This window comes from Radiomyces spectabilis, assembly GCF_025331425.1.
Source record: "Radiomyces spectabilis strain NRRL 2753 chromosome Unknown BYT42scaffold_5, whole genome shotgun sequence".
NCBI lineage: Eukaryota > Fungi > Mucoromycota > Mucoromycetes > Mucorales > Radiomycetaceae > Radiomyces > Radiomyces spectabilis.
Genome location: NW_026251930.1, coordinates 1019463 through 1043640, shown reverse-complemented (window position 1 = coordinate 1043640; position 24178 = coordinate 1019463). Strand labels below are relative to the sequence as shown.

Sequence of the window (24178 nt, the reverse complement as noted above, 5' to 3'; positions counted from 1 at the left end):
CAAAAAAGGATTTTTCTGCTCTTGCAACACCCAAATTTTTTTTTCTCCATCGTCTCGGGCAGGCTTTTAAAGTTCAAGTCCGAACAAATGGCGCAAGAAAACGGCAAGAACTGCCTGAAATGGGCAATGGCGGGTATTAAATTTATCGATTGGTAGATGGTTTTTCCTGCTCAAGTGCAACTGACCCTGAATGCACATTTGAATGTCCTCAATTTGTGCTTCCTAGTTTTTTTCGCTTAATTTTTTTTTTTTCCTTCTTCTTTTAAAGTTCTTTTTTTCTTCTTTCCTTACTCCAATTAATATATTGATACCGATTTACCAGGGAACATACTGCGTATGGATCATTGTAACCCATATGTAAGTTAGCTGTCATTTCTGTCTATGGATCGGAATAACGCTAATAGCTAAAAACTTTATGATAGAATCCCTGGATAGGCGATGATTTCACGCCATGCTTCAGAAAACAGTAAATACACCAATATCTTTTATTTTTTCGGAGGAACACAATGGCTCTTGATAAAGTATCATGAGGGCTAACCTTTTTGGTGCATTTCTCGCTAGGTATATTGACGCTTACTTACCGTATGCGATCATGGCATGTTCGGCGATCATGGCACTGATCGGTGTATTTCGGTGGCGACGACGATGCGTCATGAGCAAATATGCTCCGTTGAAAAGTCAGCCTTCGGTCATGCCATCCTACGGCACCGTACCGGATGTTGCTGATGATCACTCTTCAAGCAGCAGTAGCACACTCACGCCCGAAGCAGAAAGTCAGATGGTGACCTCCAGGTGGTCCGTGTACAACTTGGCAAGAGTGGCGTTGGCAGTTGCGCAAATCGTTTTATACGTACAGATGGGTTTAGCCAAATTGAGCGATACCACCGATCCCTATCTTTTTGGTATCGTCACAAGTTCTCTGGTGTTTTGGGTGAGTGATAGATACGAGTCGGATCGATACTGTAATGCGATGTATATTGATTTTGCCTGAAAAAAAAAAAGGGTTACTCGTTGATACTTGCTCTTGCCAATGTATCTAGTCGCTACAAATCATTGGCTGATATGCTTTGCCATCATCTCAATGGACTCTACGTTTGCAGCTTTATCATTGCTTTGATTGATGTGCGTTCCAATTATTTATTGGGTGGACTGGAGAATATTGGGCTCGAGTACCGCCTTGCTCTAGTCTCGTTTTCCCTTACTTCACTGATGTTGGTCCTTGTTATCAATGAGGAACGTCATGCCCCGGAGAAACCCATTATCACTGAAACTGTAAGTATGATACCATGCCGTGAGAGGAGTTTTGGAAAACCAAGGCGAAACTAAGAGTATCGGCTATTAGGGACGCATCATGTCGGGTGAGAAATGGGCTTCCATTTATTCCCAGTTCATGTTCACTTGGACCAATGCCATGATGAAGGAAGGAAGCAAGCGTACGTTGAACGACCAGGATCTTTTGGAATTACCTGCGGAAAACCGAGCCAAGGATACCCTGATGACTTACCGATCTCATCGCACCAAGTCCATGGCATTGTCTATCTTCTGGACCTTCCGACGGGCGCTAACGTATCAGTTCTTTTATTGTATGGTGTGGTCCGTCGTCATGTTTGGTCCTCCCTACTACCTCAACAAGATCATCAAGTTCATTGAACAAAAGGATACCGCCCAAGTGCCTCTCTCCAGTGCGTACTTGTATGTCTTTGGCCTGTTTGTCACCTCCAGTTTGCAATCGCTCGCTTATCAGCAGGCGCTGTACATTGGTCGTACCCTGGGTATTCGTATTCAATCCATTGTGGTGGGTGAAGTGTTCAGCAAATCGTTGCGTCGCCGAGATGAAAGTGGTGCCGCCGCCTCCAAAACCGACGATGATGACAAGGAAACCGAAGGCAACGTCAATAATCTCTTGTCCGTGGATGCTCAAAAGATGGGCGAACTTACCGCTTACATCTTTTACGTGTACTGCTTTCCTCTGCAGATCGTCATTTGTATCTGGAGTCTGTATCAGTTGCTCGGTAAAGCATCTATTTATGGTGTCGTGGTCATGCTTATTCTTCAGCCTGTCACCTATTTCCTCAGCCGTCGATTCCAAAAGTCGCATCAGTACGTCATGAAGTGCACCGATAAGCGTATCAAGCTGATGAATGAATTGTTGGCCGCCATTCGTATCGTGAAATTCTTTGCCTGGGAAAATCAGTTTCGACAACGGGTGGTCGCGGCGCGTGATGTTGAACTGAAAGCGATCCGATCCCGACTTTACATGTTTATGTGGATGGGCAATGCGTGGTTCCTTATCCCTATTCTGATCATGGTCACCGTCTTTTACGTCTATACCCGAGAACTCGTTTTAACCGCTTCGACGGCTTTCACAGCCTTGGCCTTGTTCAATACCTTCAAGAGTGCCTTGGACGAATTGCCTATCATCATCTCCTATGTCCTTCAAGCCAGAGTGTCACTTGGTCGTGTTGAAAAGTTTTTGGCCGAAGATGAAGTGGACCTGTCCATGCAACAACCCACCACGAATACCCACATTGGGTTTATCAACAATGCCAGCTTCAGCTGGGACAAACCTTCTGCGAACTCGTCTGAACCGGTGAAGCTTGCTTTGAAAAATCTCAACATCTCTTTCCCCCGGAGCAAGTTGTCCATTGTGTGTGGTCCCACTGGTGCCGGCAAAACGACGCTTTTGGCCAGTCTGTTGGGTGAAACCTATTGTGTATCGGGGGCGGCTGTGCTGCCTCGTCATCCCGTCACTTCACGCAGTCCTCTGGGTGGTGCGGTCTCGGGCATTGCCTATGTTGCTCAGACAGCTTGGTTGCAAAACTGCAGTATCCGCGACAACATCCTGTTTGGTTTGCCGTTTGATGAAGAACGCTACCATAAAATCTTGTACATGACCGCGTTAACCCGTGATCTCGAAATTCTCGAATACGGTGATTCGACTGAAGTCGGCGAAAAAGGTATTACCCTCAGTGGTGGACAGAAACAAAGGTAAGCTTGGAAATCCGACCGAGTGAATACTAGGGGGGCTCTTTGCTGATGGCGTGATCTGCTGGTTTTTTTTAGAGTGGCAATTGCGCGTGCTGTCTACTCGCAAGCCGAAACCATTATTTTGGATGATTGTCTCAGCGCTGTGGATGCTCACACTGCTAAGCACTTGTATGAAAACTGTCTAACGGGCGAACTCATGCAGAACCGCACGATTATCTTGGTCACGCATCACGTTGGCTTGTGTATGAAGGGCGCTGATTACGTGGTGGCTCTGCAGGAAGATGGTACGGTGGCCTCGTGTGGTACCCCTCAGCAGGTTATTAAAAGCGGTGTATTGGGTGACGAAATTGTGCAAAGTGATGAAGATCACAAGAATATGAAGGAAGAAGCGGCCGTGGAGGGTCCGATTCCCGTTGTACCTAAGACCATTGATCGATCGCACAAGGACGGCGCCGGTAAATTGACCAAAGACGAACAACGTGCAGAAGGCGGTGTCTCGGCTGCCGTCTATGCTACCTACTATCGTGCCTCGGGCGGATTTATCTTTTGGATGGCTGTTTTGTTGTTCTTTTGCTTGGCTCAAGCATTCACGGTGGGTCAGGATTACTGGATCAAGATTTGGACGGCCGCCTACGATCAGACGAGTAACATGATGGGCGCCTTTTCTACCACTCGGTTCGGTTCCATGGACACCGCGGCGTTCTCTGTTGCTTACGTGAACCCAGCAACGTCCACATCCTGGACCGCCAAGATCTCATCCGTCGATGATGCTTACTACCTCGGTGTTTATTTCCTGATTGGCATGGTCGCCTTGGTCATGACCACGTTGCGATCCCTGATTCTGTTTGTCGGTTCCTTACGTGCCTCGAAACGCATCCACTCTCAGTTGTTGGATCAAATTTTACATGCCAAGGTCCGCTTCTTCGATACTACACCCGTGGGTCGTATTGTCAATCGGTTTTCTTCCGATCTTGAAACGATTGATCAAGCCATCGCTCCATCGCTCTCACTTTTGGTGTATTCCATTATTGCCACCGTTTTCGTCGTGGCGCTTGTCAGCGTGATCACGCCGGCCTTCCTTGTGCCGGGCATCCTGATTGGCGCTCTTTACTGGAGTATTGGATCGTACTACCTTCGTACGTCTCGTGATTTGAAACGCCTGAATTCCGTCTCTCGCAGTCCCATCTATGTTCAGTTCAACGAAAGTATCAATGGTGTGTCGACGATTCGTGCGTTTGGCAGTCAGTTCCGATTCATGGAAGAGAACTTTAAAAAGATTGACGGCAATAACCGTCCGTTTATCTGGATGTGGGCGACCAACCGATGGTTGCACTGTCGTGTGGATGTGCTCGGCGCCTTTGTCGGTTTTTGTACGGGTGTGGTGCTCTTGGCGGCTCGTCAGTGGATTCAGCCGGGTTTAGCGGGTTTGTCCCTCAGTTACGCTCTTACCTTTACCCAACACGTGTTGTGGGTGGTCCGCATGTATGCTGTGAATGAAATGAATATGAATGCGATCGAACGTGTGCACGAGTATTTGGATATTGACCAGGAACCGCCGGCCCACATCCCTGAACGGTGTCCTCCGCCCAGCTGGCCACACAGTGGTGCGGTCAAGGTGGAAAATCTCGTCATGCAATACGCTCCAGAGAACCCACCGGTCTTGAGGAACATCTCGTTTGAGACGCGGCCTCGTGAAAAGATTGGCATTGTCGGTCGTACGGGTTCCGGTAAATCGACTCTGGCGCTGTCTCTGTTCCGTTTCATGGAAGCCACGGAAGGTCGCATTGTGATTGACGGAGTCGATATTCACAGCATTGGTCTTGAAGATTTGCGTTCGCGATTGACCATTATTCCGCAAGACCCTGTATTGTTCTCCGGTACTTTACGCTCCAATCTGGATCCTTTCGGTCAGCACGACGATGCGGAACTGAATGCTGCTTTGAAACGTGCCCATTTGATGGATGACGGTAGCAGTATCAGCTTGGACGCCGTTGTCACCGAAAACGGAAACAACTGGTCCCAAGGGCAGCGTCAGCTCATTGCTTTGGCGCGTGCCCTGGTGAAGAAATCGGCCCTGATTGTACTGGACGAAGCCACGTCCTCCGTCGATTTTGATACCGATCACCGCATTCAGCAAACCATTCGTCAGGAATTCGTGGATTCTTCCCTCTTGTGTATTGCGCATCGTATCCGTACCGTGGCGGACTATGACCGCATCCTTGTTCTCGATCACGGAAAAGTAGTAGAATTCGACACGCCTTATTGTTTGATGACTACCGAAGGCAGCGTATTCCAACAAATGTGTGAACGTAGTGGCGAATATTCAGATTTGCTTGCTATTGCAAAAGCCAAACATGAACAAGACCAGCATTAATTCCTCTCTCTTTCTTTTTATCCAATCTCCTCATTTTGCACCCTCCTTGTACCCCCAAAGGTGTGATTGTTTTACTCCTCTTCACTATTTATCCAATATCTCATCTCATATTATTAAAGTTTTTCAAACATACAACGCGATCGTTGCCGCTGCATGCACGTAGTCGAAGACATCTATTACACACTTTATTGAGAGACAAGGAATGGCTTGGAAAGGGGATAGCAACGAAAGAAAAAGTAAAAGAGGGTAAAATCATCAGCAAAAAAATTTTGCCGGTTTGTTCGATGGACGTGATCTAGTAACGCGCTTTGAATTGGATATATACATTCTTGGGATGCGCAATGCCATATCCGAATGTTCGCAGATCGGTTTTATGCATGGTATTGGGAGGTAGTGTCCATTCATATTTTCGCACTACAGTTTAACGGACAAAAAGGATTAGCTTCTGCATCATCCCATCGCATTTACACAGAAAGTACTCACACAACATGGCCAGAATCACCCGCTGTTCCATCAAGCTAAAGTTCATACCGATACACTGATGGCTGCCATAACCAAACGGCGACCACACCAAGCCTTGAGCTTCGGCATTCTTGGTACTTTCGCTCACTTGGAACCGATCAGGCTCAAAAGCCTCGGGGTCATCCCAATACTGAGGATTGCGTTGGGTCGTGATAATGTCGGCTTGAACAAGCGTGTTTTTGGGGATGACATGGCCCGCCAATACGGTATCCTCCATGAGACGACGTGAAAGCGAGGTAAAAATAGGCGGATGCATGCGCAAAGCCTGATGTCAAAGTCAGCGAGGCAGATCTTTCTATGATCAAGGCTGATACACTCTTACCTCTTTGATAACATTGAGGGTATATTTCAACTGTTTGAGTTGGTCAACGTTGGGTATCACATTTTCAGGCGCGGATCCAAGAATTTCCTCCACTTCCGCTCGGGCTTTTCGTTGAGCATCCTGGTAAAACAAAACTTTTTGTGAATATTGCATGCCTTCCCTTTCAGAGAAAGAAAAGATAAATTTCGATCTATCATTGTAGCTGACCTGATTGACCGCCAAGCGGTAGATAATTGCTGCCAATGTATTGGCCGTTGTATCGTGACCTGCAAGAAAAAACTCGGTTGGCATGGTTTGCTTTTTACAACTGAGTGTCCTTGTTTACCGTACCTGCAAGGAAGAAGCCGCAAATGGTTGTGCGCAACTCTTCGTCCGAGAGATACCCTTCGCCATTCTTTTCCGCTTCAATCATCAATGTCAACAAGTCCTTTTCATCATCGTCGGTCATGTGGCTGATAAATTTACGCTTTTGCTGGACCATGCCGTCCAGGAGCGTGAGCAGTTTGGTCATGTGTTGGTGGACGACGGCACGTTTGCGGAAAAGCCAAAACCATCGGGGGTGATCAAAGGACTGAAAGACGCCAAAGAAAGGGTGAACAATATTCATTTTGATTTCTTTGTAGGCCGTGACCCATTCGTTATCAGCATCCGTAATGGCTCGGAAGTCAAAACCTGTACATCCCATCGGTCAGTGTCACCGAAGGCGGGTAATACAATAAACTAATGAGATTTACCAAAACCAGCAATGCCAATGGCGTCCAAGGTCACTCTCGACGTGATCTCCGTTACTTCAATGGGCTCTGCAGTATCGATAGCCAAAAACATTTTCTCTGCCAATTGACCAAAGAGCTTGATTGGCATGGTCCGATGAAACGCCGGATTCGCAACCTATAAAAAACTCACAGGCGTTAATACATTTTTCAAACGGACTCGCCAAAAACTAAATTAAAGTGAAAATAGGTAGCTGAATGAACGAGTGGGCTTGCTTACCCTTCGGTGACGTCTCCAATGCTCTCCTTCGAGGGTGGCTAGGTTATTGCCCCCGAGCCATCGACCCACAAGCGAGAACTTTGACCCGAATAACCCTTGCTTTTTCTGAATACGGTCTACTCGTGCCGTGTACAGAGCGAACGATGGTAAGACAATGGGGACTTCGGGATCGGGAATTCAAAATGATCGAAACGTTGTCCTACCTGGCTGCGTCAATATCGCTTTATTGGCTCCTGGGTTCGTACTGAACAGTGTCCATCCTGAGCGCATGGGTTGCTACAGAGTCAAATATATGAATACGCGTTGGTAGAGCAATCCTGCATTGACTGTCTTTTAGCTCTTAGAAACCAGTACTTACGAGGTAAAGCCCGTTGGCTTTGTCGATGATGGGAAGCACCTTTCTTTGCCGAAGTTCGAACACGGATTCACCCATGAGGATGGACTTGATAAGATCGAAATAAGAGATGTATGGAAGATGCCTCAGCTGGGGTGGTGGTCGATTGATATTGTAAATAACACGACATAGCAACACACAGGCGGTAACACATCCGAGCGTAATCAATCTTGTTTGTTTGCTGTATGACAGTATATAGGTGGTATAATAGTCAACCAGAGCCTAAATGGGCATGGAAATTGGTTTCAGATGTTGGTTTCATTGTTGGGTTTTTCCCTTCTATGAACTTAAAAGGCTTACATCAAGATCGCCGTGATTCCTATTCATTGTAAAAAAAGTGAAAAGGAGTTGCAAAAGGAACAAAGGGAAATGGGAAAAAAAAACCAAATAATTGTAGTAGGGAGGGAAGAAGGAAAAATGATCGGAGTGATCGGCATATAAAAATCCTCGATATTGTCAGTGGACTGACCGTATTTTGGTGTTCCTGGTTGCATTCAGAAGGGGAAAGAAAAGGAATCACTGACCTTTTATCCACTTTATTGTACGTGAATGCATCTTTATCCAAATTAGCAGCAACATCATATCCCCACCGTCAATTAGGGTTGTGTTGGGTCATTTTTTTCCGTCGTCTTCGGACCATGGCCGACATCTCGAATGCTGCCCTTCAATTATTGGGAAAAAAGCCATTGTATAATTATCCATTTTGGTGCACAGGATTTGGCGGCAAAAAAAAGAGAGTTTATGTTTTGGTGCATGCCACCGCCGGCGATCTAATGAATTATCTCCAGGTATACATCCATAACAACAGAACATTCTATTGTAGCTCGACAACAACTACTCAATCTTGGTCGCCGTGATCCTCAGCTAACCCATGTAGATAGAGGCTGTTGAAGAAGACGAGTCCCCAGGGTAGAAAATGTTGTGAAAGGGAACACAAACAAAAACCGGTTACTGTATTGCTGTTTTAAGTGAGTTATCCTTGGGCGCGATGGCCCTTACCTTTAATAGAGCACCCTGTCATTGGGTAAGCTGTGTTTGACTCCATTCTACAACCCGCCACTGCACAAGGACTGTTCCACTTTCGCGACTAAAAATGTTGCTTCAATTTTTTGTAACACAGGTTTGCACCGCACCTTACAGCATTTGTCAGTAGGTTACACTATTTTACCCTAGGGTTACATTAAACCACCGAGTTGAGGAAAAGAGCTGCAAATAGGTAGCAAAGCGCAATTTAAGCACGCGCTGCGTTATCATTTGCAGTAGATATGTAGCAGCAGGGCGTCCATCCGTATCCTCTCTGCATAATAAAACGTGAGTCCACATTATCTTTTGCAAGCATCAGCTGCGATGCTTATTGCAGATTGCATTGACAAAAAGGGGACAAAGAGACCTATATGAAACCAGCAACAGATTCCTACTTTCCGGTCACAGCAATACAACGATGTTTTTGGTTTCGCCAAATCGTAGCAGATTCCGGCAATGGCGATATCTTGGGCACTTTTGTAGTTCAGCAATAGTTAATGTTTTGAAATGCTCGAAAACTGGCTTTGCAAGGCATTATTGATCCCTTGAAAGAAAAGAAACAGAAGATTACCGGCCCCGTGACAATCTCGATGACAATGCTTTTTTTGCAGCATATCACACCGGCAAAGTGGGGAAACGTTTGTGACGTGATTCCATGACAAGCTTTATTGCCAGCGTATGATCCGTTGGTTAATACTACCACAACTTTACTGAATATGAACATTGGCACAATGATGATATAATAATCAGTCTATTGATAATCGCAATCAAACAGACAATCATTTCCGAGTAAGGAATAGGAAAATGTATGTGTAAATATGTATAGATGTTGGTGTGTGATCATGGATACTTTCCAAGAAAGAGAAAAAGAACAGAAAGAAAAAATTACAAATGGGAAGAAACCCTTATAGAATTAAAAAAATGAAAAAGAAAAATAGACCCAAGTTTAAACATTATCCAATAACCATTTTTCCCTTCTCATTCGAAATTGCTGCTGTTGCTGTTGTTGCTGCTGTTGCTGCTGCTGATGCTGCTGTCGTTGTTGCTGTTGCTGCTGCTGATGCTGCTGTTGTTGCTGCTGTTGTTGTTGTTGCTGTGCACTGGTTTGATCATTCAAAACTGTCATGTTATGGCCATGTTGTTGATGGTATCCTAGGCCATTGGCGGTACGATAGGCCTTTTTGCATCCTGGTATGTGACATTTGAACGGTTTTCCAACAATCCCTCCTTCGATGGTGTGAGCGTGACCAGACGAGCCTTTGGCTTCTCTTAAATGATATTGTAATCCATTAATATTTTTGTACCGTTTGGCGCAATTCGGCATGGCGCAGCGATAAGGTTTCTCCACCCCTTCGAGATTGGGATGCGCACTCTTCATATGGTAAAATAAACCGTTGGAAGCTGGAAACGTAGCATAACATCCCGGCACATCGCAGCCATAAGGTGCGACATCGTTGGACATGGGCGCCATTTCCTCAGTTTCGTAAGACTGCATGCCACGTCGATCACCGGGTTTGGTGGACACCTGTGCTAGTATGGACGGATCTTGAACATTCATTGGCGGTGGATTGGAAGCCACGGGTCCAGGGGACGATGCACTAAATGTTTCACGCCATGCCCAAATGTCAGTCAAAATAACCCTCCCCGTCTATTTTTCTCTCACGCTCATCACCACTGGGCCATTCCCTGTATTTAGTTCACACTGATAACGTACCCTAACATCATTCCTTCTTCGTTCCAAGGCGGTCGCCCTCGGACAGTATTAGTCATCATGGCCGGTGATTGTTTAAATGTGGGTGACCCCAACGCCGCGGATGGCGCTGCGCTGGTAGCACTGGACATGGTGGAACTTAGTGGAGGAAGCGTAGTGGGTAAATCAGGCAACGACGTCGCCGGATTGTGAACGATGTTGCTGATATTGACCGGATTATAGGCATTCATATCATGTGATAACTACAGGGTGGAACGACAGTATCAGCCAAAAAGTCCTGTTTTTTTCTCAAAAGCACTTTAAAACAAAAAGATAAATCCAAGTGACGTACAGGATAATTGCCGTAACGAGGTCCTTGTCGCGCTTTCTGCATGGGCATCTGCTGGGAAGCAGAGAGAGGTCGCACAGAATTCATGGCATTGTAAGGCATGGAATGGTAAGCTTCTGCGTTGGTGGCTCGTTTCATGACCGGCGATGCATTTTGAGGATGAACGCCATCCTGCTGTGGCGAACCAAATGTTCGATACTGTTGCTGCATGGAGGGACTTGATTTGGGAGACACGCTCATTTGCGGCGGCATGATATTAGACTGATGTTGTTGTTGTGGTTGTTGTGGTTGTTGTGGTTGCTGTTGCTGTTGCTGTGGTTGTTGTTGTTGTTGTTGAAGATAAGCATAAGAGGAACCGGGTGGCATGGAAGTGGCCGTTGCTTGCGCGTCTATTAATGGGGATTGATAGGGCGGATTGAACTGTTGTCTTTGTTGGTATGCATATGGTTGCCTTGATTCCTGTGATGAAGGTTGTTGAGGAGACTGACCGTAATTATATAGATGATGGTACTATGAAAACAGTGAATTAGACTGGATGGTGATGTTAGCCGTGACAAGTGAGAAATACCATGCTCTTTATTTTTTTTTATGGCAGGAAAAAAAATGTACCGGAATAGTACCACTTTTGGATAGAGAAAAAAAAAAAAAAAAAAAAAGATGTGTAAGGAAAAAGGGAAATTGAAAAAAAAAAGTGCAAAGAAGGAGGAGGTCCCATTTTTGGGCACAGACGGTGGCTTTCTTTTTTTTTGCCGGACACAAAAATTTTGAGCATTGTCAGATCGATTCCCCGAACATCACCCGCCACGATTTTTTACAGGCAAAAGAATTGAACTCGGCAACCTCACAGAATCTATTCTTTTATATATAATGCTTCTTTGTTTTTCAATCAGTAGAAACAGGTGGATCCTTCTCACGAACAACAGACATAGAACAGAAGGTGGCACATTGGATCATCGAGGTCCTCTTATACTTTATCAGGGCCCCACAATTCTGCCTTTATTTTCTTTTTCTTTTTTTTTTCTACAAGGATATTGAATACAGTGGAGAAATAATTGAGGTTAAATAAAAAAGGCTTTAGTTGCTGTTACTCTTGTTCGATTCCTCAGCCACTGATAGAACAGCTTTCAAATGTACATAATCCACACATTTTCGTACATTTCGAAAAAAACAAAAATACGTTTTAAGGCAGATAGACTACAATGCATGCCTGCCTTAGTGGGTCACAAAGTTATACATTTCGAAACTATAAGACTCTAGTGCCTGACTCTGCAGAATGATTGAACTCTTTCTAATGCACCATGTTGTATGACGACTTTAACATCCAAATAAGGAAAACACAGCACCTTTTTTTACCAGCATAACTTTTTTTTTAGCGTTACACGAAAAAAAACTGTTCTTTTTCCATGGCATGAAAGCGGTCTGTAGTTTGTAAACCTTGATTGGATTTGTGTGAAATAAATTAATCAAGGCCACCACCATAAGGGACCAAGTGAGTAAATAGTGGTCTAACCTCGTGTGTAGCTAATCCATGATCACAATTTCTTGGTAAAGAAGCGACTATCAGTCTCTTTCAAAGACACAGCAAAAAAGTTCACGAATGAATGAAAGAAAAGTCTCTGAATATACCCATACAAGCATCAAGGGGAGGAAAGGGAGAAAGAGAGGCGAGACTTATTAAGGAGCAACAAGAATGTAGATCCTCCTAAGATGAGGATGGTACCCCTTTATTCTTGGGTTTTATTGATCCACTGCAAAGAGATATGAAAGTCATAAAGGGCAAAAAAAAAAAAAAAAAAAAAAAAAAAAAAAAAAAGATCAAGGATGGGGATGGGTTCGGCTGCCCACCGAGACGTGAAGTTTAATGCTACACAAAGGCTGGCAACGAGCTTGTCAAAATCCATTCACATGACCCGAAGCGACCCAAAGGCCTTGATCTCTCCCCTATTTTCCTCCATAACCCTCCCCTCTTTAGCATACACACTCAGTCACTCACTCGCTCGCTCGCCGTTCTTGTTTCTTTTTTTCCCATCTCTTTGCCATCGCTTTTTCTTTCTTCTTCTCCGATTGTCCTTTTGGTTACCATGGTGCGACAAACCGTCTCTGAAACAAAGCTTCGAAAAATCCTTGAACTCAATGACAAACTAAAAGAACAACTGGAAATCCCACGTATACCTGTTTCTGAAGCAAGTCGATCGTAAGTAAACTTGACCCATAGTTTGCGGGGTTTAGTATCAACGGAATCTAATTTCTTGTAGTCTCATTGAATATTGCCAAACCAACCGAGATCTCATGATTCCATCGGTATGGGGAAGTCGGAATCCCGACCCATTTGCAGAACCTGCTGGCGGATGTGGTTGTTCCATGATGTAATTACAGTCAACAGTACCCTTTGTTTGGTCTCCCTTTTTCTTTCCTCTATATTTTATAATTTTGCTAGAACATTGAAAGCCCCATTTTTTTTTTTTTTTGTCTCATAATCATTTTTCACTATCAAAAATAAGAAAAAAGAAAAATAGCACGTAGCCTATAATGATGTTGTATTGTTTCCCCTTAATCCCTAACAGTTTGTTGAAAATTGATCAAAATGTTGCTACCCTGTGACTTTTTTTTATTTTCTCCCTTGATAGACTTTCATTGTTTGATGGAGCAATGATTTGAGTGTCCTTGCACCCACTTAACAATATACCATTTGGGGTAAAGGAAAAACGAAATGAATATAAGGGGCTACGTACAATGACAGCAGCCAGAACAGTGGTTGGATTCCCATCCTTTCCTTGATTGGTATGAATTGCGCTTATAACCGACTGGATGCCATCAAATGCGTTTTGATCCTATAAATTAATAAAACAAAAAAGGGCTTAAAATTGATCATCATGGCAACCAAGCAGTATACTACCGCTTTCTTGTGGTACGTATGCCTATTCGTAAAAAAAATTACAACCAAATAGTTGGTTCTCATAAAGAGTCTCTACTTTGGATACCACTTTGAAGCTACGTGTGACAATGAAAAGATGAAGCACCCATCCGGCTTGAAACAAGTGAGAGCAAAAAGGGAAATTTTCAGTCGCAGCCAAACCATGGATTCAATGCAATCAATGATGGCTTCACATTCGTCCTGTCATGGCGGACTTTGAACAAGGCACGGTGGAGAAAAAAAACAGTTGGGTTTTTTATTTCAAAGGGATTTTTTATTTTGCTCTTTTTTTTTTTTTTTCTTTCCGCTTGTTCCTCCCCACTCTTCATATCAGACGGCCATGGATAAAACTGATCAGCAAAGAAGACAGCAGTTCAAGAACAAGGACACTTTTCAAGCCGATCAAGTCCGAAATCGACGACAGAAGCATTCGGTGGAAATCAGAAAGCAGAGACGCGAGGACAATTTGTCCAAGCGCAGAAATCTCACATTGGGAGCAGGGTCCATGTCTGACAGTGAAGACGAACTAGGCGTCGAAATGAGTACAGAGGTAAACCTTTTTTTCTTGAAGTGTAGATTGTCGGTACCATAAGTTATTAACCGGTCATGCCGCAGTCGCAACCCTCGTTGGCGGCTTGGGTGGAAGCGGTGAACTCCAACGACGTCGAAAGACAGTATGACGCCACTACCAAATTTCGCAAACTTTTGTCCAAGGAACGCAATCCTCCTATTCAGGATGTCATCAACACCAATGTCGTTCCGAAATTTGTCGAATTTTTACGATCGCGTCACGGCTTGTTGCAGGTACTTTCCCTTTTGAATACAAAAAGGTGTCGGTTGCGCAGTCAAATAGCTCACTCGTCTTGCTTTTTTTTTTCTCTCATTAGTTTGAAGCTGCGTGGGCTTTGACTAATATTGCTTCAGGCACTTCGCAACAGACGCAGTATGTGGTGGAAGCTGGGGCTGTGCCTATTTTCGTGGAACTACTCAGCAGTGAAGTCATGGATGTCAAAGAACAGGTAAGATTTTTTTTTCGCGTTTTCATTCACTCAGCGGAAACCAATGTTATTTACATGTATTCCTTGTCTCAGGCGGTGTGGGCGCTTGGTAACATCTCGGGTGACAGTCCTGCTTGCCGCGACTACGTGTTGCAAAACGGAGCTTTGCCTCCCTTGTTGGCCATCCTCAATGAGAATAACAAACTGTCCATGTTGCGCAACGCGACTTGGACCTTGTCCAATCTCTGCCGAGGAAAAAATCCTCCTCCCAATTGGCAAATGGTACGTTGTGTAGCGAAATATCGGCTATTTTGTGTGAAAAAAAAAAAAAGGTCTCACCATTGGATCATCTAGGTGTTACCGGCTCTTCCTGTGTTGGCGAAACTCATTTATTCCGCTGACGAAGAAGTACTCATCGACGCCTGTTGGGCCATTTCGTACTTGTCGGATGGATTCAATGACAAGATTCAGGTGGTGATTGAATCCGGCGTGTGTCGTCGTTTGGTTGAATTGTTGAATCATCCTTCGACTTCGGTGCAAACACCGGCGCTTCGATCTGTGGGCAACATCGTGACTGGCGACGATTTACAAACTCAGGTGGTCATCAACTGCGGTGTCCTTCAATCCCTTTCGGCGTTGTTGAATAGCAGCAAAGAAACGATTCGTAAAGAAGCTTGCTGGACGATTTCCAATATCACGGCCGGTAATGTCAGTCAAATCCAAGCCGTCATTGATGCCAACATTGTGCCTATGCTTGTGCACATCTTGGGTACCGCCGATATGAAGACACGCAAGGAGGCTTGCTGGGCTATTGTGAATGCCACTTCTGGTGGTTTGAAACGACCTGAACAAATCCAATACATTGTGTCTCAGGGTTGCATCAAGCCTTTGTGTGATATCCTGACTGGTATGGACAATCGCATTGTCCAAGTGGCGTTGGATGGTTTGGAGAACATCTTGAAAGTGGGCGAAATGGAACGCATGAACAATACCGAGGGTTTGAATCAGTACGCTTTATATATCGAGGAGTGTGGCGGCATGGAAATCATTCATCAACTCCAGAACCACCAGAACACGGATGTGTACAAGAAGGCTTACAATATCATTGATCGCTATTTCAATGATGACGATGCTCAAGAAGATATGATGAATGAAGCCGGTCAACAAGGTGCCGGTTTCCAATTCCAATCAGACGTCAATATGCCTCAGGGCGGTTTCAACTTTGGTGCTTAGAGAAACAAAAACATGCTGCTTTTTCTTTTCTTTTCTCTTCTTGGTCCGCTTATTATTATTCCTTTTTCTTCTCTTTTTTTTACGTGAATCTTCATCGTTGTTGGTTTTATTTTGACTTCTCTTTTTTTTTTTTTTTTTTTCTCCCATTGTACATTTTATTTTGTATTCCTCCATCCCCTTTATCGCAAATATACTGCTTCTTGTCCCCCTCCCCTCCCCCATTTTATGCACTCATCTTTTGATCCCACGCGCACTGGGTGATGCATCCTCTTTTTAACTGGTATAAAAAAAAATTCTGAAGATCATATTGTAGGCAAAGCGTTGTATTTGATAACATGATGGTTTTCGGGCATGCGCTGTTGTATTGCAGCACCTATTCTTTGACTGGTAATTTTTTTTCTTTGGGAAGGTGGCTTGGTTCTGTCCAGAGATTTTTTGACGCGCCAAAATCATTATAAAACAATCCACTGCCTGTGATGGATCCAAGAACATCTACTTCAAGACCACTTTTGATGATACTATGTCTTTGAAGAATCATTTATAATATTTTCAACCATGATACATCATATAAGCCAAAAAAAAGATAACTATTGTCGAGTTTTTTGTTCTTTATTTTGCCCAATTGTCAACAAAAAAGTGAACAGTGGACGTCAGTGTGTGTGGAAAAAGTGGTACCAAAAATTTAAGCCTCCTGTTCCTGTTTTGATGAAGCCATATAAGTTTTTCCCGATTCATTGTATATCTGGTATCTGATGAATCCTCCAACTTACCTTCTTGAAAACATAGGTCAAATGGCACTTGCCACAGTACTGACGATCCTGATGCCAGGCCATGAAGACACCAGCACCGCAGGTGGCGTTGGGGCACTCACGGCGGAGACGGGTGACCTTGCCAGACTCGTCAACCTTGTAGTACTTCAAGATAGCCATCTTGACTTTCTTGCGCTTGTGCTTGATCTTCTTGGGGGTAGTGTAGGTCTTCTTCTTACGCTTCTTACCACCACCCAACAATTCAGCGTTGAGGTGGAGGGTAGAGTTGTCCTGAACACCGTAAAGGGAGAGAGCCTCGGCGTCCTGGAGGGACTTACCGGCGAAGGAGAGGCACTGGAAACCAGCATCAATACCTATAACCCAAGTTGGTCAATCATTGGCTCGATGGAGGTGACGGACAAGATGGAACGGGAGCGGAAATGGTTACCTTCACGAGCGGCGATCATGGACTTGACATTCTCAACGGAGGTGGTGGGGGCGACCTCGAAAGCGAGGGTGTTACCCGCAAGAGACTTAACGAAAAGCTGCATGGCGACGGAAAGAGGAGGAAACAAAACCACCCGGTGGCTCCACTCGACTTAATATTTTGGCGCTCACGAAAACTTTTGCAAACTGCCATTTCATTGGCTCAAATTACACGGTGGCTTGGGTCTTTCAAGTTTAATCCCCCGCCCCTGCAAAAAAAAAAAAGAAAAAAATATTAACGGCTGTGTTTGTGAGCAGCAACAAATATGGTCAAAACAGTGAAAGCCTTCATGATTGGAAAAAAAAGGTACAGAAACCTTTTAACCAACAGTAGTGGTTAAAGGTTAATATAGAAGAATACAATACTTGTTCTTTCGATAATAGACAGAAGCGCGCGTACAGCTCTAAAGAGCAGAAACTAGACTTTCTAAAAGCGGCAATCATTCAAGTTAATCAAGAAGTGAGTCCTGATTTATGGAAACTTTTTCCTTTATCAAGAATATAAAAAAGAAAATAGATAAATGGGATAAACAAATAAGCAATGGTGGGATAAGAAAATGATGGGATAGCAAGAATACGGATCTATCTAGCTAAAAGAACATAGAAAAATAAAATAAAGCGCGCCACGAAGCACACCATGATGTGGGGATGGAGAGGTGTATACATATAAAAAGGGGACATTTTTTTTTAATCTGGACATCTAGATTGGAGATATAAGAGGAAACTTTGCAAAAAGAAAGTCTCAAAGCTTCAAGGGCTCGGCCACCATGCCGCTGTCAATTTGCACACTGTGGACCTTGTCCAACAGAAGACCCGACTGTTTCAACATCTTATTAAAGTAGTCGATGGATTCTTGCGATAAGTGGGCCATGTTCTCCATTTCAGAACGTTTCGCTTCCTTGTTTTCAATGGCTTTTTGCAGTCTCGATTGGATTTCCCATCCTTCGACGCGCAACATCTTGCGAGATTCACGGGCCAAGCGTTGACCTTGACTTTCCACATACGCCGAATCACGCACGGCCGCCTTGAATTTGCGCACCAGTTTACGTTCCACGGCATAGCGCATGTCCGACACAACGTACACAAACGCACCGACACCAGCAATGCTCACAATGGGCACGATAAGACGACGCATGCTTTGCGCATTCAAAACACTCGTCATGCTCCACACGCTGGACACCGCATCCTTGATAAACAGCATGCGGCTACCGACCATGGCCACTGCACCAGCCGACAAGGCACAACCCGAAAGCTTGTCGTCCAAGATAAGGTCGAAGAAATCGGACATCTCCACTTCGATGGTAATACGACGAGGCGTTTTTAGCAGCATCTTTTCCACATCGGCGGTACGAGGATAGTTGCCGAGATGTTCCACGCCCATATCATGAATACGTTCCACACAGTGCGAGGTTTCCTGACGAGCATATCCTTCGCCTTGACGCACTTCACGTCCAAGTTTCTGCGACATGGAATCGGCAATGTCTTGAGCATACTGCCAGATGAGGAAAATACCCGGATACTCAATCTTATTCACGGCTGATCCAATGTTCTCCACGGCGGTGTTAAGTTTGGCGACGCCGTGACGCTGGATACCGGCGACGGTAGATTCGGCCACTTTTTCGACTTGATGCAATAAGCGATCACGGACACGCAACAGGTTTTCATACACGGGCAGATCACGTTGTAATTCCTCCGAAGCCTCCTGATACTCTTGTTCAGCCTTGGATCGGTTCACTTCGGACAATACATTGATATCCTTCAAAAGGTTGACCAGATAGTTCTTGGCCGGCAATAACTTGGACTTGGTACGATTGCCAAGAACAAAGGCACGTAAACGCTCTTCCAAGCGAGCAAATTCGGGAGCGTCGAGTTTGCGCGAACCCAGTTCAAGATCGACTTGACCAGCACTGACAAAATGAACAAGGTCATCGGCATCGGCATAAGTGGCGGGGGACAATTGGCGAATTTGTTCAAGAATAAGACGTTTGCAACGTTCTTTATCGCGAATAGAATCGAATCGGTTAACGACGATAAAGATGTGGGTTTTTTCATTGGCGGCGTTCCACAGGAATTCTTTACCCTACATCATCATTATAGTTAGGACCATGTGGTACAAGTGACTCATGTCAGGGGCAGGTTAGAAAAGAACAAAAGGGCCGCATGGATGCCAGTGCGGATAGAAATTTGGGGTAAAAAAGGAGGAGGGGAAAAAAAATAAGCAAGAGGCTTATTTTTTTTTTTTTTTTTTGTATTGTTGACTCACCGAAAGCGTAAAATGATTTTCCGCGCTAACAACAAACACGACGACGTCAATTTCTTCTTGGCGAGCAAACACGGCTGTGGTTTTAATCGAGTCGGTGTTGAGACCTGGAGAATCGATCAAGGCAATGTCGACGACACCGTTGTGCAACAAGCTTTCTTGAGCGGAGCGAGCATCGTTGGCATAGATTTTGAGCATTTTATAATGTTCGTATTCGTCCGTGATCACCTTGTAAAGATGACGGTTTTCGATAATGTGATAGGTATCCGGATCCAGACGGTTGTACTTTTCCACATCAGGAATAGCATGCACCTGCTCCAGACCGTCATTCAGGGTAGCATCCAGCACTTCACAGAAAATGCTCGTGCACGGCTGCTGGTCGATGGGAAGAATTTCCCGCTTGAGCAGGGCATTGACAAAGGTGGATTTGCCGGAATTCAAATCGCCGGTCACCAGGACCTTGGATGAAGTGTCAGCGACCCGATGATGTAATTTTTCAAGATGGCGAGTACATTGCAACAATTTATCGTCCAACAGAGTGGCGATGGATTTGGTTTCCAAGGTACTGATATCGGCGGCGGAGTGACCAATCTTCAAGTCCAGATTCAAAATATTGAATTCTTTGGTGAGTTCATTGTTGATGCGGCGATTGTTTTCCACAACAGCAAACGTATTATTGGTTTCAAGTGCAGTCTGAGTGGACGAACGTCGAACGGCTTCAATAACAGATGAAGCGTGACCGATTTCGGGTTGAGACGCTGTTTCCAAATGATAATCCGCCATGGCAGGGGCCAATGTCTGAGCACGTTGAGGAATGGGCCGGTTGCTAGGTCGTGGCAAGATAGGATAATGAATGGAAGCTTGTCTCTCTCGCAGGTCATCACACACGCCCATGACGGCAGTAATGTGAGACAATAATCGTTGGCAGCTGTCACGGTACGTACGTTGTTCCTGAGCAGCATTGAGCCGGTGTTGGTGCGTGCGAGCGGCGGAAGTGGAAGTGGAGGAGGAAGGTGAGAGTGTAGCAGGGGAGTTCAAAATAGGAGAAACGGGTGAAAACGGAGAAGCTTGACGAAGATCGAAGGGTCTAGTAAATTCGGTGGATTTGCCAGGCAGGTTAAAGTAGCTATCGTCAAGAGGTTCAATGGTAGGTGCGGAATTTCTTCTCAATGACCTTCTGGAGGACATGAGAGACGAAGGAACTCCAAAGTATTTTGGCTCAGACATCGTCCACAATGATTAGGGAAAATGGTAAGCAAATTCCAATGGTTTCGTGGTACAAAGTAAAGTGACTAGGCAACCAAGAGTGAATGGAGTTGATTGAGAGTTAGAGTTATGGGAGGATAGGTTTGAACACTAAGTGAACAATACCAAGCAGGAAATAAAAATAAAACAAGTATTAGTTAAAAAAAAAAAAAAAGGAAATATCGGGTCACCCTCGTCGCAATAAAAAAAAAAAAAAAAAAAGAAATTACACGTCACCCGGACTGACCGTTTCCCGTCGGGCCATTTTTTTTACGCCTGATATTTTTTTGGCTGTTTCTCCAACGAGGGGGAAAAAGGGTCGATCTTTTTTTTTGAGAGAGAGAGGAAGGACGGGTAAACCATCCTAAAAGGGGAAAACAAACGTTTTTTTTTTTTTTTTTGTGAAAGTGTCGACCATGTCGTCGACTGTGGAATCTTCTTCAGCAACTTCGTCGTCTGTCCCTTTTTCCGTGCGTATTCGTGTAGATATCAAACCACCAGAAGACTATCCCGTGATATTCTCGTATCAGGAATTGCTTAAACGCCAACAACGAGCCAAACCACCTCCACAGGCACTGTCCATCGCATTACCCACCAATCCCGTATCCGAAGAAGACAAGTTCTATCAAGGATTGCTGGAACGCGCAGCCAAATATGATCTGGAAGACACAGAAGACGTCGATCAATCCGATGACGAACCGGCTCAAGTACGATTATCCTTCCCGCGCTGAGCCTTAAAATCCCGCCTGAACATACCTCTCACCTATTGTGCCTTTGTAGAATTCCAAGCGAGGTCTGGTAGTCGATGAATACGACTATGAAGATCCATTCATCGACGACAGTGACATGCTACTGGATGAGCCCTACGATTATCATGTCCCTGAACACGACGGCTACTTTGTCTATCACGGTCCACTCGATGGCCACGACACGTACGTCTTGCACCCCAATTTTTTTTTTTTTTTTTTTTTTGAAACCAGCCCGCTAACGTCTTGTTTGTTTTCGTTGGATAGTGCACGAGAGCGCAGTAAAACAGATAAAAGAAAAGTCAGTAAATCCAAACCCAAATCATCCACCACCACCACCAAGAAGGAAACCTCACGTAAGTTTAATGACGACGTGCTCATCCAGACAGCCTATTGATCTCTTGAATACGCAGACACGGGAACTTCCGAGGATCAGAAAAAACCCACCAAAGTCGCTTCCACCAAATTGAAAAAGACAGCATCCAGTGGAGCTCAAGCAACCAAAGTAGAGGCCTCTTCATCAGCGTTATCATCCAAAGCGGCGACCAAGAAGCCCGTCGATTCAACCGAAGGAGGCGGACCCGAGAAAAAGAATAAACCAGCGGTCAAAGACAAGAAACCATCCGCTTCCACATCCACCTCCATCACTACCGTCAGCAGTCAGGAAAGTGCGCCCACTCCTACTTCGACATCAACCTCCACCACGGCTAAAAAGAAGGGCACTTCCACCACCGAATTGGTAACAATTCATCTTTTTTTTTTGTCAAGGCACTGACATTGATTCACTGGACTCATATGTACCGAATTAGAAACCGCTGGATCCGGACATGGAACTACTGGTTGAAAAATTACGGCAAGATTCTGCCAAAGGTACTGTTATTTAGGCTAAAAAAAAATGCGACATGGAATACATTACTGATGGTACCTTTCTATCTGTAATTATTGCTTCTTGGGGAATATCAACAGAGAGTTTTGCCAACAAGGCGAAATTTCCTGTCAGTCTGCGGCCGACCATGCTTGATATTGGTACTTTGATGTTTCGACAGAATCATAAGCTGGACGATAATTTAGTGAGCCATCTCATGACAATTTTACCCTACAATCGATTTACTCTCAAGGTATGTTCTGATCAGTCAAAATCCCATCCCAATGATCCGTCTGTATACCATTGTTTTTCTTTATTGGCGTTTAGAAATACCTTATGACCAAAGCCGGTCCGCTGCGTGTAAAAGAACTCCAAACAAAAATTGACGAATTATCCGTCAACCTGAAATCCATTGTGGATAAAATGATGCCCGAACAGCAGCGACAGCATGATGAAAAAGTGTCGGCCGTGCAGCAGCAGAAATCTCAATCCACAGACCAATCCAGTCAAACTGCGAATTCCGCTGCTCCGGATCCAGCCCCTTCCACCGAAGAAGATCCAGTCCTAGCCACCAAGTTTAGATGCAACGATGAAGTTCGAAGGATCATCTACGAAATCATGAAACTCGACAGCATATTAACGATTTTGAAGAATGAAATTGCGTAAGCTACTCTTTGTTTGTTCATGATGACAAGACTCGACCATTATTAATATGTCTCCTTCCTTTTTTTCAACAGCGGGCTGACGAATAAAAATGAAAACGTGATGGCGGAAGGTAAAGCAAGAAAGCAAATGTATCAAAAGGTAAGACATCTCGTTTGTGTGTGTGTGTTTGTTTGTAAAAGGAGACAAAGAAGCGATGAATTGACTGTGATGGAAAAATCATTTAGCTGTTGTCATGTTGGCCCGAGGGATGGATGACAACGTATGAAATCAGTCGGCAGTACAGTCAGTATAAATTAAAGATGGATAAAAATCGCAATGATGATGTGAAGCAAACATCCGCCACTAACGCTGCCAGCAACAAAAAAACCGGTATCAAACGACCGGCGGTCTCGACAGGCGGAAGTGCTGGGGCAGAGGATGTGAAGAAACGTAAAAAGTTGTCTCCGCAACCTCCTAGTTCACGACCACTTCCGGACAAGTCAGAGAGTAACAATCCCACACTATCTTCGACGACGTTGGCCCCCGAAAAGGACAGCTTACCCAAACAGCGTAAGTCCCTTTGTTGCATTGCTTTGTTGGATGAATTCAAGAAGAGTAACTTTCTTGTTGCGTATAGCATCTTCGACAGCGGAAACATCTGCGTACTTTCACCCATCTTCTACTGACACCCCCACTGCGCCTGAAACCCCCAGTCATGATCATTCCCTTTCCTATTCGTCATCGTCTCCATCGGGACATCCTTGGCAAAAGTCTCCATCCATGAAAATCGAATCATTGATCAGTGGTCCCAACCCTCCATCCTGATCCTACGTCTCCTCACGTATCGTATATAGGTTTTTTTTTCCCTCCATCTTCCTTGTAAGATAAAAAAATCGAACATACCTAATTGCATTCTTTAATACACAAACTTGGCAACTAACCTTTATCATGGATCGGCCCACCTCCTCTGATTCTCTTGCACAAATCGAGGCAATTGCACAAAATGTACCCCCAGCATTTTGTACAACAATAGTAAGCGCTCAATGCACCTCATGAAAAAAACAGCCATAAGCCCTAGAAACCAGTATGAATACAGCTCTTTATACAATGAACGACCACTCACTTTAAGAATACACGATTTAAGAATCACTTCCCAACCATGTATGGTGTATAATATTCTCAAGTTCTATATTGGCATCAGTTATCACATCGGACCAAAAATATTCCTAAACCGATAGCGCCACTTTTATTTCTATATTACGAGAAATACCTCGCAATAGGAGCTTGCTTCAACACCGGTTGTTCCTCATTCTTTATCTTGTTATATGCTTTCCTCATGTGTAGCGTTATTTCAATATCGAGGTTGTTCTCGAGCAGATAATGGT

The 24178-nt window shown here is 44.5% G+C and overlaps 9 protein-coding genes across 9 annotated transcripts; 4 read left to right on the top strand and 5 right to left on the bottom strand.

The window, feature by feature from the left end:
• Window position 1: 1 nt before the first annotated feature.
• Window positions 2-5515, top strand: BYT42DRAFT_644072 (P-loop containing nucleoside triphosphate hydrolase protein). The gene is made up of 6 exons (XM_051572629.1): window positions 2-357; window positions 423-466; window positions 562-931; window positions 1003-1272; window positions 1343-2988; window positions 3064-5515. Exons 1-6 carry the CDS (start codon window positions 337-339, stop codon window positions 5360-5362), a joined length of 4650 nt encoding a protein of 1549 aa, XP_051424525.1. The 5' UTR covers window positions 2-336; the 3' UTR covers window positions 5363-5515.
• Window positions 5516-5520: 5 nt separating this feature from the next.
• BYT42DRAFT_565821 (cytochrome P450) lies at window positions 5521-7980 on the bottom strand. Its single transcript, XM_051567897.1, has 10 exons — window positions 7891-7980; window positions 7555-7812; window positions 7400-7472; window positions 7197-7312; window positions 6941-7094; window positions 6537-6878; window positions 6414-6472; window positions 6207-6326; window positions 5846-6149; window positions 5521-5776 (listed from the first exon to the last, which is right to left on the bottom strand). The coding sequence occupies exons 1-10, from the start codon at window positions 7915-7917 to the stop codon at window positions 5658-5660; spliced, it is 1572 nt and encodes a 523-aa protein (XP_051424524.1). The 5' UTR covers window positions 7918-7980; the 3' UTR covers window positions 5521-5657.
• Window positions 7981-9284: 1304 nt separating this feature from the next.
• Window positions 9285-10360, bottom strand: BYT42DRAFT_298684 (uncharacterized protein). Its single transcript, XM_051562901.1, has one exon. The coding sequence runs from the start codon at window positions 10169-10171 to the stop codon at window positions 9560-9562; it is 612 nt and encodes a 203-aa protein (XP_051424523.1). The 5' UTR covers window positions 10172-10360; the 3' UTR covers window positions 9285-9559.
• On the bottom strand, window positions 10361-11281 carry BYT42DRAFT_298683 (uncharacterized protein). The gene is made up of 2 exons (XM_051562900.1): window positions 11262-11281; window positions 10361-11183 (listed from the first exon to the last, which is right to left on the bottom strand). Exon 2 carries the CDS (start codon window positions 11016-11018, stop codon window positions 10551-10553), a length of 468 nt encoding a protein of 155 aa, XP_051424522.1. The 5' UTR covers window positions 11019-11183; window positions 11262-11281; the 3' UTR covers window positions 10361-10550.
• A 1452-nt stretch (window positions 11282-12733) lies between these two features.
• Window positions 12734-13022, top strand: BYT42DRAFT_613038 (G-protein gamma-like domain-containing protein; the record flags this gene model as incomplete). The annotated part of the gene is made up of 2 exons (XM_051571695.1): window positions 12734-12846; window positions 12908-13022. The coding sequence occupies 2 exons, from the start codon at window positions 12734-12736 to the stop codon at window positions 13020-13022; spliced, it is 228 nt and encodes a 75-aa protein (XP_051424521.1).
• Window positions 13023-13866: 844 nt separating this feature from the next.
• Window positions 13867-15940, top strand: BYT42DRAFT_513517 (armadillo-type protein). Its single transcript, XM_051565183.1, has 5 exons — window positions 13867-14116; window positions 14182-14370; window positions 14454-14585; window positions 14658-14846; window positions 14919-15940. The coding sequence occupies exons 1-5, from the start codon at window positions 13907-13909 to the stop codon at window positions 15795-15797; spliced, it is 1599 nt and encodes a 532-aa protein (XP_051424520.1). The 5' UTR covers window positions 13867-13906; the 3' UTR covers window positions 15798-15940.
• A 235-nt stretch (window positions 15941-16175) lies between these two features.
• BYT42DRAFT_565810 (ribosomal protein S27a-domain-containing protein) lies at window positions 16176-17116 on the bottom strand. The gene is made up of 3 exons (XM_051567896.1): window positions 16995-17116; window positions 16568-16920; window positions 16176-16494 (listed from the first exon to the last, which is right to left on the bottom strand). The coding sequence occupies exons 1-3, from the start codon at window positions 17095-17097 to the stop codon at window positions 16480-16482; spliced, it is 471 nt and encodes a 156-aa protein (XP_051424519.1). The 5' UTR covers window positions 17098-17116; the 3' UTR covers window positions 16176-16479.
• A 365-nt stretch (window positions 17117-17481) lies between these two features.
• BYT42DRAFT_565807 (uncharacterized protein) lies at window positions 17482-20689 on the bottom strand. Its single transcript, XM_051567895.1, has 2 exons — window positions 19296-20689; window positions 17482-19112 (listed from the first exon to the last, which is right to left on the bottom strand). The coding sequence occupies exons 1-2, from the start codon at window positions 20517-20519 to the stop codon at window positions 17775-17777; spliced, it is 2562 nt and encodes an 853-aa protein (XP_051424518.1). The 5' UTR covers window positions 20520-20689; the 3' UTR covers window positions 17482-17774.
• Window positions 20690-20953: 264 nt separating this feature from the next.
• Window positions 20954-23618, top strand: BYT42DRAFT_613034 (Ubinuclein conserved middle domain-containing protein; the record flags this gene model as incomplete). The annotated part of the gene is made up of 10 exons (XM_051571694.1): window positions 20954-21244; window positions 21318-21469; window positions 21551-21639; window positions 21697-22022; window positions 22093-22153; window positions 22250-22401; window positions 22476-22810; window positions 22886-22952; window positions 23039-23363; window positions 23431-23618. 10 exons carry the CDS (start codon window positions 20954-20956, stop codon window positions 23616-23618), a joined length of 1986 nt encoding a protein of 661 aa, XP_051424517.1.
• Between the last annotated feature and the right edge of the window lie 560 nt (window positions 23619-24178).

What these genes read in the sequence shown, in the direction of transcription:
- BYT42DRAFT_513517 (XM_051565183.1), top strand. Translation starts at nt 13,907, where the DNA reads ATGGATAAAACTGATCAGCAAAGAAGACAGCAGTTCAAGAACAAGGAC. An exon ending in GCGTCGAAATGAGTACAGAG is followed by an intron (nt 14,117 to 14,181) that starts GTAAACCTTTTT and finishes GTCATGCCGCAG; the next exon opens with TCGCAACCCTCGTTGGCGGC. An exon ending in CTCCTCCCAATTGGCAAATG is followed by an intron (nt 14,847 to 14,918) that starts GTACGTTGTGTA and finishes TGGATCATCTAG; the next exon opens with GTGTTACCGGCTCTTCCTGT.
- BYT42DRAFT_565810 (XM_051567896.1), bottom strand. Translation starts at nt 17,097, where the DNA reads ATGCAGCTTTTCGTTAAGTCTCTTGCGGGTAACACCCTCGCTTTCGAG. An exon ending in CATGATCGCCGCTCGTGAAG is followed by an intron (nt 16,921 to 16,994) that starts GTAACCATTTCC and finishes CTTGGGTTATAG; the next exon opens with GTATTGATGCTGGTTTCCAG.
- BYT42DRAFT_565807 (XM_051567895.1), bottom strand. Translation starts at nt 20,519, where the DNA reads ATGTCTGAGCCAAAATACTTTGGAGTTCCTTCGTCTCTCATGTCCTCC. An exon ending in AAAATCATTTTACGCTTTCG is followed by an intron (nt 19,113 to 19,295) that starts GTGAGTCAACAA and finishes ATGATGATGTAG; the next exon opens with GGTAAAGAATTCCTGTGGAA.
- BYT42DRAFT_298684 (XM_051562901.1), bottom strand. Translation starts at nt 10,171, where the DNA reads ATGAATGTTCAAGATCCGTCCATACTAGCACAGGTGTCCACCAAACCC.
- BYT42DRAFT_298683 (XM_051562900.1), bottom strand. Translation starts at nt 11,018, where the DNA reads ATGCCACCCGGTTCCTCTTATGCTTATCTTCAACAACAACAACAACAA.
- BYT42DRAFT_565821 (XM_051567897.1), bottom strand. Translation starts at nt 7,917, where the DNA reads ATGAATAGGAATCACGGCGATCTTGAT. An exon ending in GGAATCACGGCGATCTTGAT is followed by an intron (nt 7,813 to 7,890) that starts GTAAGCCTTTTA and finishes ATGCCCATTTAG; the next exon opens with GCTCTGGTTGACTATTATAC. An exon ending in CCCTCAATGTTATCAAAGAG is followed by an intron (nt 6,150 to 6,206) that starts GTAAGAGTGTAT and finishes CTTTGACATCAG; the next exon opens with GCTTTGCGCATGCATCCGCC.
- BYT42DRAFT_644072 (XM_051572629.1), top strand. Translation starts at nt 337, where the DNA reads ATGGATCATTGTAACCCATAT. An exon ending in CAAGTTCTCTGGTGTTTTGG is followed by an intron (nt 932 to 1,002) that starts GTGAGTGATAGA and finishes AAAAAAAAAAAG; the next exon opens with GGTTACTCGTTGATACTTGC. An exon ending in AGTGGTGGACAGAAACAAAG is followed by an intron (nt 2,989 to 3,063) that starts GTAAGCTTGGAA and finishes GGTTTTTTTTAG; the next exon opens with AGTGGCAATTGCGCGTGCTG.